Consider the following 15,190-nt stretch of genomic DNA (forward strand, 5'->3'; position numbering starts at 1 on the left):
TTCTGGTGCTGGGAAGACAATATGTGATTCTGGGGAAAAGAAGAGTATGCCTATAAATCATATTCACATACTGTAGATGTGCAGTATGACATCAAGCAGCAGAAAAGAGCATCTGCACAAGATTGTGAGAAGCATGTAATCTTCATAAACAAATATAATCAGAGCCAAATCTTTGACTCCATTATGGGTGAGACTCTCTGTTTTCTTTCAATTCAGTTCCTGCTTTTTCATTCTTTCATGCTGCTTTTAGAATGACACAAATAACCGGCTTGTATTGTGGGTGTGAGGTCCTCTATATTCATCACCAAGCTAGCTCCAGTGGTCAAGTGCTGGGTGATAAATGGAAAAGCACAGGGTTTCAGTCGAACCTGATAAGAGAGCTCCACTGAGATTTATAGGTTTAATAGCACCTTTACACAAGTCAAACTACAGATGAGTCCTTATGCAGGCTTGCTTGGTTAGCCTATTTGCTGGCTGTAGAGCACAAAGCCCTTGTGACAATAATTAGTCCTGGCACACTTCTGTGCGATTTCAGACTGGTCTCTGTTGTACCCTGCAGGAGAGCAGGCCTTGGAACCTAATAGTCAGAAAATGTTTAGCAAATTCAGAAGACCTGGTTGCATGGCACTGTTTCTCATTCTTAAATACAGTGCATCATTTCACTTTTGTTTAAAGGAATTGTTGTCAAATTATATCAAATCAGAGGTTTACTAGCCTCAGGATGGTTGCATAAAAAACAGCATATTTTCATATAAAAGGGATTATAAAAAGGACTATCAAGTGAATTGTTATGGCCATATGCCCCCAGTTAATCCTTTTGTTACTGGAAGACCAAATGCACTGTTACTCCAGTACAAGGGACAAAATAACTGCAGGCTGTATCTTTCTCTAAAGCTCTAGGAAATCCTACCCCAGTGTGCTTCAGTGCATTATAATGGTTTGCATTAGAGTAAGAAAAATTTAAGGACAGCACTTAAAATAGTTTTTTGTCTACTGTCAAGCATCCTTACATGCTTATGCTGACATCCATCAAGGTTACTTCATAAACCAAACTCTTGGTCCTTTAGGACTGCCAATGTACAAAGGTCCTTTTGGGCCAGAAAAAAATAAATCCAACAAAGTATCAAATCATCAAGCTTGAATATAATCTTGACACATCTGGGTTGCATAAAAAATAGTTATTTGATTAATTTTGTTAATGTTAACTGCTTGTTACAGATGCTGAAGATCATACAGTATGCACAAGATGACACTAGGATTTGAATATTTTTATTGTGGCCTGTTCCCCTGAAAAAGTCTACCTTCCCTGAGGTTCTGCATCTGTTGAGCAGCCGTTGTTAACTTCACTAAACTGCGTGCCATGTTTGTAATACTATGATTGATGTGTGCACAGAAATGTGAACTGCTGAACTCTTTTCAATGCTAAACCATTTCATCTGGAGGGAGGCCTCATTAATCACTGTGCCACCTCCCCAGCAGTTCTTATGAATGCGTGGGAGGTGAGTCTGTACCCTAATGAGTGAGGGATTGAAAACTGCGAATCCTGTCAAGACTGTTCCACTGGTACTTTTTCCATCAGTTTAATTTGGAGTTTTAGGAGGATCAAGGCAGCAGGCACATTCCATGTTCAGTGAGGTTTAAAAGAAACAAATGAAGTTTTTTCAAGCTTTAAAATCTCATTTTAAGCAAAAAAAAAAATAGCAACATGTTTTATAGTAAATATTTCAGTCTAACCGTATTTTTTCAGGAGGAGAATTAACATTGAAACACTTCCATTTATGGGGCATTTATATTCAGTATTCTTCTTTCTTTAAAATTTTAGCTAGTGCTGTTCAGATCAGAAATAATAATACAGGGATGTGTTTTTAATTAAATAAAATCAGTTATTAAAATTGCTTTAAATGTCTGAATGTGATGTTTTTGGACATGTACAGCACAAACTTTAAATCTTGAAGGAAACAAGCTTTGGAATGTGCCATAAATTCAGGAATGCAATTTTTCTAAATTGTGTCAGATTTCCTGGGCTCAAGCTTTTGGATAAAACGCACATTGGGAAGGCAGAGTTAAATGAAAAAGCTTTTGGATGACTTTTTTTTTTTTGAGGCAGCAATTTAAATCTAGAAGCAAAAATATTTCTTGAAATAATATTTGGCTTTGGAGGATTGAACGCACTTGAATGCCAACAGCCCTCAATGAGGGGTCATGCAAAGTTCCTGTCCCACTTTGTCTATTCCTGCTCTAACTCACTTAAAGCCTATTCAAGTTTGAGAAGAAAATGTCTTTATATCTTTACAATATTTATTTCTTAATTACTGAAATGGAAATGGTGACAACTAACTTCAGTTTCTTGAAAATATCTTTCCTCTTCTTCTGCTTATGTGTAATGTCTAACATCACTTTAAAATTCAAACTACTCAATCAAAAAGAAATTACTGCACTTGTTACTACTGATGCAGATTTATCTAACTTTATTTAATGACTTGAGTTGGTAAAGATAAAGTCTAAGTTAATAAACACAGTTCCATTATCTGTGTGGGAAGGTGGGAATGTGTTTGAAAGCCAACAAGTAAATGTTATTGTGGTTCATACAGTACAAGTATAAAGGAGCTAGTTTATGACTATCATTAGAATTTCTGAGTACATCAAACAACGGAAGAAACCAGGCATGAAGCTTGACTTTAGCAGGTATTGACACTGTGACCTTTCAGCCCAGGACAGGCAGTGAGAGTGCAGTGTGGAGCTCTGCTGGGAATGCAGGGAGGCCAGAGAAGGGGCTCTATCAAAGTGACCGCTTTCTTTTTCTCCTGGACTGTTAGTTCAGCACTTTCAGGGAATGTTAAACGGTAGAGGTTTATCTTGGAAGTTAGTGAAAAGGAAAGAACTTAAAGGAATCAAAACAGTGAGGGTGAGAAAAAGAGGCAAAGCATGCATTTTAAAAGCTGTTAAAATGCCATCTGCTTTAGAGGAGAGGGGAGTTGGTGGGCTTTTTGGTAGGTGCACTTACCGAAGGCTTCTGAAAATAATAAGGCAACACACAAAAAAAGGAAAAACAAAAGATTATATTTTAAGATAGGGGACACTGATTTCTACCAAGATATTGTCGGATGTTTTGCGTTTCCTTTAGTTCAAGACTTTATAGTTTTTTAAAAAAATATTCACATAACATACAAGTACAGTTAAAATGTACATATTTTCAAACACATTGCATTTCTCATTATGGAGTGGATTAACCAGTTACTGTATATTCATGGAATGCTAGAGAGGACATTCCTCTAAATCTGCTTTATTACAGTCCTCAATGGTTAAATATGAGTCACCGACCTATTTAAGAGCATTATATAATTTATTTCATTACAAATTTTAACATAATTGTTAAGACAGATAATTAATGTATTCAAGTCTATAACCTATAACAAAAAAACGATTTGTTCTACTCCAATCCAATACATTAAAACAGATGGCAGAATCAATCTCCTTATTATTTTAGCAAAGATGTTTAATATTTATATTAAATATATAATTAGTGATATTAATTGCTAGAAGGTCAAAATCATTTATCCATTTCAGATAAAACAGACATTTCTGTGTGCAAGACCTACTGTATGTACAGTATGCATGTTTATTTGCTATAATTTTAATTTAAAAAATCTAATCAGTCATCAGTATAATTCAATATGGTATTCAAATATTCAGTATGAAGTTAAATATGCTCTGCAGTTTCACTGTAGTTTTCAATGCATGATATTGACCTCCTGGCACACAGCACTATGTTAGTTTATTTGCAAGTATTCAGATTGTTTTATTATTCTGTTTTGCTCAGTGTTATCGTTGAGGATATATTTCAACATGTAGAATAACAGCAAGTCAAAGTTTAAGAAAAACACACAACAGAAGGACATAACCACATTAATCAGTAAAAATAAGACCAAAACGTGTGAGAAACCTTTTATATTTCATCTGGTGAGAAACGAAATATAAAATCCATAACCTCGAGTCCAGAAATGGAGTACACACAGAAACAACTGCCACTGGGGAACATCACAGAGACACACGACAACAAGACACACAGACAGCTGGGAAAGAGAACTGAACTGTCCAAAAATGAGGGTGTCATCATTGCATCAGGGATTAGGTTTCTTGCAGCCACCAAAATCCCACCAAAGAAAACCCTGACACGCAAGCTGACTATTTGAATATTTTTATCTGACTAAAACCTTTGCACTTATAAAGGCCCATCCAGGAGGCTCCTCGAGGTCCGCACCCATGAGACAAGCAGAGAGAAAGAGAACCCAAAGTGTCAACTTCATGAACCTCATAGTGGATTGATGCCAAACTCTTGACCCTGGGATTTGTGTTTCCATACTTTTGATCACCGCTTTTAAGATAAATACCGTATCATAAGACATATCAGCATGCACAAGTAGCTTTTCAAAATGATAATCTTTTATAATAAGACTGTGGTAACATCATAAATCTTTCCTACTTTAGGGCACATTCTTACTGGGAGCCGGCAGTAACAAAGACACTGTGGCTGATTAGGGCAATACGAATTCCAGGGCTGGAAGATAATTCAGGTGATTGCCTTTTGTCTTTCACAGTATGTTTGAAGACTTGTAAACCTATGCAGGAGGACATTCTGCAAAGCACAGTCATATAAAAGCCACAGTGTTTTGAAGTGTGAGAGTTATCCTTTAGCTGCATACTGTCCTCCGTTCAATAAATCACCATAATTCAGCATTGTACTGCTACACAAAGCAAGCCATTAATACCCTAACCCTAACCCTGAAGGAGACATGCTGCACTCTAAAACTAAAACAAACACTTTTCAAGATGTGCAATTGTTGCCCAAGGGCTCTTAAATGTCTTTACAAAGAAGGGCTGGTTTACGGAAAACCACAGCTTTTTAATTGCTTTCATTTAGTCCTATTTATTTTAACACAGAAAAACAACTCAATATTTTTATTTTATTTTAACTTTGTTTGGTTGACCTGGCTGTGCCAAAAAGTTGTAATACTTTCCAGGTCACATCTTTTATCAGTCAGATCCTCTGGTATAGTTGGGCTACATATTGTCTCAACCTCCCATGTGACTAGAAGACAAAACTATTAAACTTCCAGTTTTAAAAATAGCTATACCAAAACCTGAAGGTTCCTGCAAAAATGGAAGAAGTATTTAAAATGCAATAAATAAAAACTATTCATACTAGACACAAGTACGATTACAGCCAATTTTTTAAAAAATTAACAAACTAGAACAAGACTTCAAGACTTGGCACTTCCTTTCTGAAATGGAAAAAAAAAATCTTTCTCCTTGATGAGAAAAACCAGTGAGGAAAACACATGCAGGAAGGAAAATTACTGATTTACTGCAAAATGAGTGCAGTTAAGCAAATAAAAATTCCTTAACCGATGTTCTTGTAAAATTACTTCAATGTAATGCACTTGAGATGATATGCAACAAAACCTATTCCTGTAAATTAAGATTGAAAAAACCTATTATTACATGAACATCCTTTTAATACTGTCATCAACAGTTCAGACTGTTAGTTATGATGAACAGCTACAAAGAGTTTCTAATAGAAGTATGGGAAGAGGATCTGTATGTGAAATGCTTGGAAAAAATTGAGTATGGTTTGAACTCTAAAATGACATAAAACGTGGGGCAACAACTTAAGATCAGAATGGATTTCTTCCCTCCCAACATGAGGTCATAGCTGAGTCTGAAAATGGTTTCCCCTTGGTTTCTAGCAATAACAAATCACTGACCTATAAATATTATTCTCCAATGCCCCAGAGCATTGTTTTAATTAAACAGATATTTAATTAGACTGTTTTAACTGTATCTTTTCATTAAAATCAATGAGTGTGAAACACTAGCATTGACTGTGCTCTAAAAGACAATATCAGGAGAGCCTAGGCAGACACTGACCAGCATCCAGCAGGTTTGTTCAATTAAACAAGCTAAAAATTCAAAATTGGAGGTTCCAGAGTTGTATGATTTCTATATCTCAGTGGTTTTCCATTCTCTCCTGCCCCTCTTTTCACAAAATACAGGAACACAAAAAATACTGGTGGATCACAACAGCCTAAGTCTTTATTTAGCTCCCTAGGTTGATAATAAAAACAATGTTAATTCAAAAGACGTTAGAAATCCAGCATCCAGACAACATCAGAGTACCCATTCACCAGCTGTTTTTCAATATAACATGTCTCTATACTTAAGAGCATTATTTGCTAATCATTTCTGCAAAATGATTTCAGCATGTTCTTCAAAAGTAGGATTTCAGATTGCGGAGAACATAAGAAATGCTGGGGGTCACCTGAGGCCATCAGAGCAGGTTGTATAAGAAACTGCACCAAGTGCACATGTGTGTGCATGGGACACTGTTTTAAAGCAATGAAACACACAGAACAATGGTGCAAAAATAGCTCCCATCAATATCTGAACACATCTGTTTTCAGAGGACTGGCAGTATGAAAGTAAAATGTGAACATATGTATTGAAGTTACGGTATATATATTGAAAAAGGAAACTGATGTATCGGTATTCTGATGTTAGTATACACTGAGGTTTCAGAAATGCTTTGATCAACTCTCATATATTTCAACAATCCAATCAAACAAGTCTACAACTTAAACTGTTTAACATAAAGCAGCAACGTCTCCCTATACAACAGATTTGATTCAAAGGAAGAATGACTCAGAGCTCCAACCCTACCTGATCTAAGCTGCTTGATTCTCCCATTACTTGCACTGGGGTCAATGGGCAGGAAGTCCTTAAACCAGGTGATTTCAGGGTCGGGGTTCCCGCTGGCAGCACACAACATGGTCGCTGTGCGAGTACGCTCCACCACCTTCAGTTGGGGGCCCATGTCAATGTTGGGGAACCCAGGAGGCAGCTGGTCCTCTGTAAAGACATCAAAGGGAAGGAAATTTGAGCCACCCACAGTAAAAAAAACACATGGAAGTGCCACACCCATCACATATCATAAGAAGACTATTGCTTTACCACCTAAACTACTCATAAGCATCGCCCATTTTAGTCTGGAACTTGAGACAACACCCCTGGATGGCTAACAGTAGCAAACAGCATTAGGAGAGTCTATGTTAGGAAATGTAAATATAAGTCCAACCTGTCTCCTTCCCAATAACAGTTGTAAAGAGAAGTTCATAGAGCCTAGCACTCCACCTAATTTAGAGATAGAATCGTGGATCTGACACTTTTTTTATCACACACGATAAAAGTGATGTCTAACAAACTAACAGGAACATTTTTCAATCAAAATAAGATAAGAGTCCGATTTCCTTGAAGGAGAAAAGATTATATCCCTACTGCACAACCTGTTCTGGATACAAAATAGCTTTCTGTGAAAGTGCACTAGTGAAAACACAATCAGCATATAGATCAAATTTTCTTAGCTGTCCTTTTAAGTGTATTTGAAATACATGGAAAGACATTTATGCTGTTTACACGGGGGGAAAAAATGAAAGTTGTCAATATATTGTGAAAACCTTAACCGTAACCCTAGTTTGAGCACTCCTACACCCTAAAGCTAGGCGATTAAGCAATTGAGTTGAATCCTAGCTCTAATAACTAAACACGCATCACAAAGGTATTATAAAAGTATTCATTTTACCTTTTTGTCTCTACTTAGGTCTAGCTTTCAAAACTACTGAATTATAATGCCTCTCATTCCTGGTCTTGGATTATCTCTCTTACTCTTCTGGTTTTTGATTTCTTAATAACTGGTTAATTTATTTCAATTTTCTTTTTGAGGCCTTTTTTAATTTGCTTTCAGCTCTTAAAAAGTCAAATTAAATTTCATGTTGATAGGAGCTCTGTGCTAATTAGTGAGTTTCAGCACTGTCCCCATTCAAGTGTGCGAGCAAAAATATAACCACTGGAGTCAGGCAGTAGAAAACACACCGACTCACTGTGGGAATGTTTGATACAGTGTCATCCCCACCTGTGTATGCTCATTATCAATCTATAACTAATTAAGTGCTGCTTACTTAGAAATAAGGGAGTCAATTCTTAATTCGCAAGTTGATGAGAAACTACATAAAGGTCTATGTGCCGAAGTTGGTGTAAATGATGTAGTTTAATGAGGTTATTTAAATATGGACAATTCCAAGTTTATATATATTTCCAGAGTTAATCAATCAATGTGTGCCATTTATTTAAGATACAGAGACTTTCAGCACTTAAGAGAAGTCTTACATTTCTCAGATTAATCATCTATTAAATCAATTCAATTAATGAGAACACAGGTGGAATAAAAATCAAACCCTCCTGCAAGCCACAAGAAATTGAGCTAGAGACTGGTCTAGATGATACTGACTGAAAAAACAGACATCTCTTTCCTTTTCAAGGGTTGTGCCATGAAATTCAGCGCAGACACAGGGTACAGAATGCTTTATGTCCGCTTCAACAAAACTGTCAATCTTAAGTCTCACAAGGAGGATTTCTTTTTAAGTAACCTGGCGATCAGGCCAAAACAAAATCTGCTCCCTGCTTGGAGCAAAGCAAACAACCAAAGAGGCAAAGGTTTTGGCAGACAGTAAATGGAGAAATCTCAAGTATGATGTCATTAAACATATTGTACACACATCAGAGGGGAAAAATAAAAAATCACTTGCTCTAGAGATAAGGGCACAAGCTATCAGCCTGTTCAATGAACTTAGGGATGGTATCTTCCCTGTAGCTGTCGATATTCAGTGTACATCACGTGTGGCCTGAGGCCAGTGCAGAAGCAATTAATGATAATAAGTAAAGCATTTACCTGCTAAACCACAGCAACCAATCACAACCAGGAAGCATGAAAGAGGCTTCCTGGTGAAAGACTTTCCAGTATTGGCAACACGACACCCCTTCAGCAACACACTTTCTGTGCTATGTGTGGCTCAGTGGAATGCAAATCCAGACCCAAAGTGATCTTTTCTTTTTGGGATATACACCAAATACTCTAATGATTTCAAACTTTTTAGAATTTTAGTTGAGCTGACTGCATTAAAAGAACCTGTAAGGCTGAGTTTAAATATTGCTTAAAATTTACTTAAAATGTTGAAAACCGAATAGAATGCCTAGTAGAGTCCTTTTACTTTGTTCTGCCCTTAGAATGTCTTCCAATTATATAAATGACATTCTCTGTAAACAAACTTGCACAACTTCAGAGCATAACTGAGTTAGTCTTTTTGCAATCAAACACCACACACCACACATTTCCTTAAGCATGAGGACTTAAAATGGACATCCATTATGCTTATAATAGATCCACAAACCCATGTCAACTATGGTTCCCTTTTTCCAGCACGTTTGAGACAACCCCAATTTTGTTAATGGTTTCATTTTTGCTTTTTTTATCCATTTATTCCCTTAATTCCGTAGAGGAATGCAGTTACCAGCTGCTGCAATGAGCTTTGAAAGCTTGACATTTGGGCCACTGTGATAGCTAACCTCTCTTGGTAGCTTGCCAATGCTGAGAGACAGTTAAGCTGTGATAATAAGGGAGTTATTATTATCACTAGTACAGGGTCTTCATCTGCAGATGAGCTGACAGGCAGGTGGATGGGTGGGTGACATGCCGAACAGTAGCAGGCACATTGTTTTTGGAACTGACACACTCATTATCCTTAATTGCCACTAATTGTCAGTGTATTATTCCATTATGTAAGTGACAGGTGCAAATCCTTTAATCTGACTGGCTAGCCTAGAAAATAGTGTTTTGGACAAATGATCACCTCTAAGGAAAAAAATATATAAATTAGTGAGTCACATGTTATCTAAATGTTTCTTACTTCTCTGATTAATACACAAATGGGATTAAAATTAGTTTCTATCTTTAAAGAATTTTCACTTTAGACTTGCTCACTGCACAAGAATCTAGCAGTTCAGATTTGTACTGCTAGATCACTGTACATCTGTACTTGTATTATGACTAGTACCTTGAAATATGTCATGTACAAAGTGTTCTATTTATTAGAACATCAAATATACACCAGTGGATTTTAACAGTGTAACCAGTGATGCAAGCAAACTGCACTTCATGATGCAGTACAGTAGGGGACTCCAATCCTGGTGCAAGAGGAGAAGTGCACCTGTATAAGTACCAACAGAAAGTGCTGCAAGAAACTACTAAATAGGTTCAATTAATTAACAAAGAGATGAATTGAGATGGAATGAAAACCTGCATACTCACTACACCACTCAACCCCCTTCTGTTGATTTTTTTCCCACCAACTTTAGACACTCTCTAACCTTCAGCCACCAGATGACAAAGACACAACTGTATTATACAAGATTAAAAGATGAAGGGCAAACCATGGGGCCTTTCGAGTTTACGCCAACTGCATGTGCAGAATTCCACTTCTGCACGTCTTATTATTATTACTTTCATTATTTTCATTTTCTGGAGCGAATTAATTTCATTAGCATCATAATCTGGTTAACAGATTACCACTGACAGAAGCCAGAAAGGGGCTTTAAATGATAACAGTTAACATTGCTAGGAACAGAGGTCAAGAGAAGGGGTAGAAGGGAAAAAAAGAGCATTAAGATAGACTTTAAATAAACAGACATTTAACTAATCTAGACGCACAGCTGTTTGGGCTCCAGGGATGGTCAATTTCATTTACTCTTCTGAGCCAGGAGCAGCTCAATTAGAATAATTGATGGGCTCAGCCAGAGGGAAGAGGCAATCAAGCCTGCCGTCACTATGGAGAGACTCGGACTCTTGGGATCCAAGACCTGATAACCTTGGACAGTGGCAGTGTTGTTTTGTCAAACAAGAAACTGCCAGTTTCAACGTGACCCAACCTCTTAAATATAACAAGCTTGTCCTATGTAAAGAGACTTGCATTTACTGGATATGTTTGTTCCATGCATGTTCCATACTGCTGTTTTTTAGGCTAAATACATAAAATGGTGAATGCATCTAGCTCAAGAAATATTGGTCAATATCTACCAAGAGTTACAGTATTAGTAAAAAACAGTTTCTCCTCTGTTCTGTCCTGGACTGTCACAATGAGGGTCATTCTTGAAATTCCATGGCAGAAACTCTCTCTCACTGACAATGCTGGTCAGATCAGAAGTGATGCCTAATGATGCCTCTCAACAGCATCATGTCTGATTGAACGCTGTAAGTAAGCATTCAGCTGGAATGAAAGACAACAAACACTGGAGTCTGATACCCCTGGAGCAAACCATTGCTAAGTGTGCTGTTACTTTTTTTTTACTCAATCTGACAAGAGATGTTGCTGAAGGACTGAATCCAAGAAAACATATGTATCAATAGTGATAATGACTACTAACATTGAGCATCTATTCGGTAACATTGATTTTCTGACACTGCACAATGTACACAGTGTCTCGGTAACATTGAATGAAACATTAAAGTTCTCTCCTTAAGCTGAGAGAGTGACAATGGCAAATGTGTGATTCCTGCAATCAGCAGTGAAGGCCATCTACCATACCCTGGCAAGTCAGTGAAAATGAACTTAGGAGTAGCAGAACATGAGTTGGGAGCACCGGTGAATCACCAAGGGGTGGGGTTATCTCATTTAGTTGAGCCACATTCTTCAAATTCTCATGAGGAAATTAGTGAATTGGCTGCACCTGAAATCTCTAGCTCCCTACAAAAGCACTTCTCTAGCTCCCTACAAAGAACACAGAAGTGTTTTTTTTTTTACAGACTCTCACAGTTTAGAAGAACAGTTAGCATTTAAAAGAAGAGATGGTGGTTAGAGAGATCTTCTTGAACAAAAATCACAGAAAGATTATAGCTGGGTAATACTGGTAGCAACCTCGGTTGTTTTCCGGGTCAGGATGCCGGTAAACAAGAAGGTGGTTAATAAGTGCACCTGGCCAACCAGAATCGACTGAGTGAGGCTCTTGCCACTGCTATCCATGGAAGATGTGGTTACGGTTCATGTTGAACACCCCTTGCCATGCTCTCAGAAAGTGGATCTTACACAGTGGACTCTCCTTTAATCTGCTCCTGAAAACGTGTCAAAGTTAACTGTTCCCAGGACCCAAACAAGCAGACAGGGCTACCATCCAGCACAGCAATATTACTTAGTGACCTCCTCTCTTCAAATTACATAAGGAAGATGCAGGTGCCTTCCCTAAGGCAAGTGGCAACACCAAAAGGTGTTAATTCATCTAATTAATCAACCCAATCACATGGGGATCCAAAACAAATGTGTATGTTCTAATCCTGACTGCCATTAAGTTCCTACAAAATGATTACTACCAAAACACTTTTTAACTTCTGAAATAATAATTGGACTGGGATGTGCATCTATACACTGTAAATCACTTTAACATGTGATGAGCCCAGAGCAGTTCCAAAGAAGTGATGTGACTGGTTTCTTTCAAGATAACTTGTGATGGAGTTCAGATCACATCTAATGCACTAACTGTTTGAGTTACAGAGACATTAAGCAGATGCACTAGTGGCTAGGGTGCACATGTCCAACCTTATTAGGCCTTGATAGCACTGAACCATGTAGTTTACACTCTGTTATGCCTGTTACAGCAGGCTAGTAGGTATTTAAATCAGGCAAAGAAAGTCTAGCTGTCAGCATCCTCTGTGTTGAAAATTGCCTGCCTGTTGATGAGGTGTTACTGCCTTGCCTCAATATAAAGATGTATTGATAAGCAGTGAGGTGGAACTCTGAGAGCAGAGTAATGTAGATACATGATACAAGACAGCAGAGCTGCAGGAAAACCAACAGCTATCTCAAATTTGGCCTAGATGAGCAAACTCTTGATTTCTGAGAAATAGTCCAGAAAACACAATGTTTACTTGAATCAAGTCATGAATAGCATGAATAATATCACCTGTGCCCTTATGAAAAGCTAATTGAACTGGGATGAAACACTGCAAATTGTTCTCTTTGTTGAACTTTCCAATAGATATTTTCAGCAAGATGCAGTGTCTCCAGATGTAAGAGTCCTGAGAGTGCAGTGTAGAATCTCTCTAATTTCGGAGAAAGATCTCTGCATTTAAGTCAGCTTGCTATCTGAAACTCTCAAGTAGGTAGTTCAAGGATTAAAATCAATTTGATCTCACCCTTTCTTAAACAAAATCCAGAGGAGTGGGAATATAAACCTCTACAAAAAAAGAGAAACAACTGCATAGTTTAGTCTGGAGTTGTATATTCACAGCAGGACAGAGCAACAAATCAATTTTCCTTACCACAAGAAGCCACCCACCAAATAGATGTGTTCCCTTCTTACAATTCCTTTAAAGATACCATTGCCATTTAAAAAGGTGGACAGTAATAAGGTCAGGAAACCCCCAGACCTGAAACTGCTTCACTATTACCACCCGCTGAAGACTGACAAATCTTCTGGCAGACAGCAGGGATTTTCTAGACCTCTGCCATGCTGCCCTAGAGCTCAATTTCTGATTTACAGTCTCTCCTGTGCAAAGATATTGGGATGCTTTGCCTTAGTAATATAATGACAGTGTGTTTATTTTGTTACAGTTTATCTGAAATTTAGTTTGTCTAGTTTGGTGTGACATTTATCTGGTGCAACACCATGTCTGTGAATCTCATTCCCCAGATTCGAATCTATTAAAGATTCTCTATCTGCTGACATTTTTAAAACTCGGTTAAAAAGCTTTTCATGTGTAGTTCAGTATTTCTCTTAGTTTCACTGCGTCAATTTTCTGGGCCTTTTCCCTTTTCTTTTCATCTTGCTTCTCTTATGCATTGTATTCTACGGTAAAGCACTGATTTTCTTGAAAAGCACTCATAAAATTGTATTATAGCATTATCACTTATTTGGTTCATCTGAAGATTTATCAAATTTCTCCTGAGACCTTATTTACCTTTGAATAGATGTACGTATTTGTAACATGCAATTCTCTCGTTTTTTACATGTTTAAGGTTATTGAAGCAATGAAGTGATATTTACCCTGTTACGATGGACTACTTAATTTACGAAACTGGGTGCCACTACTCTAAGGATAAGGAAGTACCATTGCTTGTAATGGAAATACACACCGCCATGACAAAAAGAATCTAGTATGGAAATTATTACAATAATACTTACTCAGCATTACTAAAACATGATGTAATAAATTCTATAAAACTTCAAGGTCTAGCTATAACATAGCTGGGATTGTAAGAATGGGATCTCCATCCACAGCTCTCCGCAGTTTAGTGCACAGGCTTGTTGCTGCAGTGTCTCTGACACAGCCCTCAGGTCTCAAGTCAGAAGTCAACTGCCTCATCAATAGCTGGTGACTCCAGGGAATTACAGTCAGGCTGGGAGGGAGCCATCTCGTCTGTTATAATGACCAACATGGAAGTACTTGAGAGCCACCCCTTGCACTGTGCTTCTGCTGTGAAGGCTTGTGATCACTTGCAGTGAAAATTAAAACAAAGAAGTGTAAATTACAAAGTTTATGTTCAGGCTTAAACCTTAAAAGTACATAGGTAATGTTTAATTTAGGGCATCTCCTCTAGCCATCTCAGTTGTTTTAATTTCCACTCTTACCTTGGCACAATGCTGTTATCATGCAGACATTCCAGTTCTGGAATGAGCTCAGCAAATAATGCCAGATCTCAAAGGAATGACATACAAAAATTACAGGAATGGATCCCTTTAGTCTTGAACATGACACTGTGCAATGATGAGAATTTAAAATCCTGATGTAGAAACAATAGCAAAAAGGACCTGAAGCTACATGTGGAAACAACAGGTGAAAAACTTAAATGCACTTACTTAAGATCCCCAGTCTGATGTTTCTGAAGAATGGCACATCCTATAGTACCAGGGACAAGGGTGTAGAATTTCTCACCAAGTGGGAAAAGTTCTACCTCTGTTCAACCAGCTTTAAGCTGCAAACTGAAATTCCTTAGATGTCTCCTATCTCAGTGCTGACCAGACCTGACCTTGCTTAGCTTCTGAAATCTTGCAAGATTAGGTTTCAGGGTGGTATATCTGCTCATTTATCAAGCCTTATTTAGACAAGGAAAGAGACAAGATATCACTGCTGACAGTCAGTAAATAAGCCAATCCTTAAGTGTGTGCTTCTTGTATTTGTTTCCCCTTCTGTTTCTGGAATAGGCTCTTTGGCTCCTGAGATGCAAAGCCTCACAAGGCCTGAGGGCTTCTCCATCTGTCAGTGGGCAGACTGCAGAAGACTTTGCTTTGGACGAAGAGTAGTCAGTTCCTA

At 37.7% G+C, this 15,190-nt stretch overlaps 1 protein-coding gene across 8 annotated transcripts in view; it reads right to left on the reverse strand.

Annotated features, from left to right (window-relative positions):
* The window catches only part of ptprsa (protein tyrosine phosphatase receptor type Sa), a 314,111-nt gene that overhangs the window by 124,423 nt on the left and 174,498 nt on the right, over positions 1–15,190 (reverse strand). For all 8 annotated transcript variants that reach the window (XM_088622185.1, XM_088622187.1, XM_088622191.1 and 5 more), the window contains one exon: positions 6,718–6,906. In XM_088622185.1, the coding sequence (XP_088478311.1) occupies positions 6,718–6,906 (189 nt within the window). The remainder of the gene's footprint in view (positions 1–6,717; positions 6,907–15,190) is intronic.

The sequence above is a fragment of the Lepisosteus platostomus genome, chromosome 27 (genome assembly GCF_059453375.1).
Source record: "Lepisosteus platostomus isolate fLepPlt1 chromosome 27, fLepPlt1.hap1, whole genome shotgun sequence".
In the NCBI taxonomy this organism is placed as follows: Eukaryota; Metazoa; Chordata; class Actinopteri; order Semionotiformes; family Lepisosteidae; genus Lepisosteus; species Lepisosteus platostomus.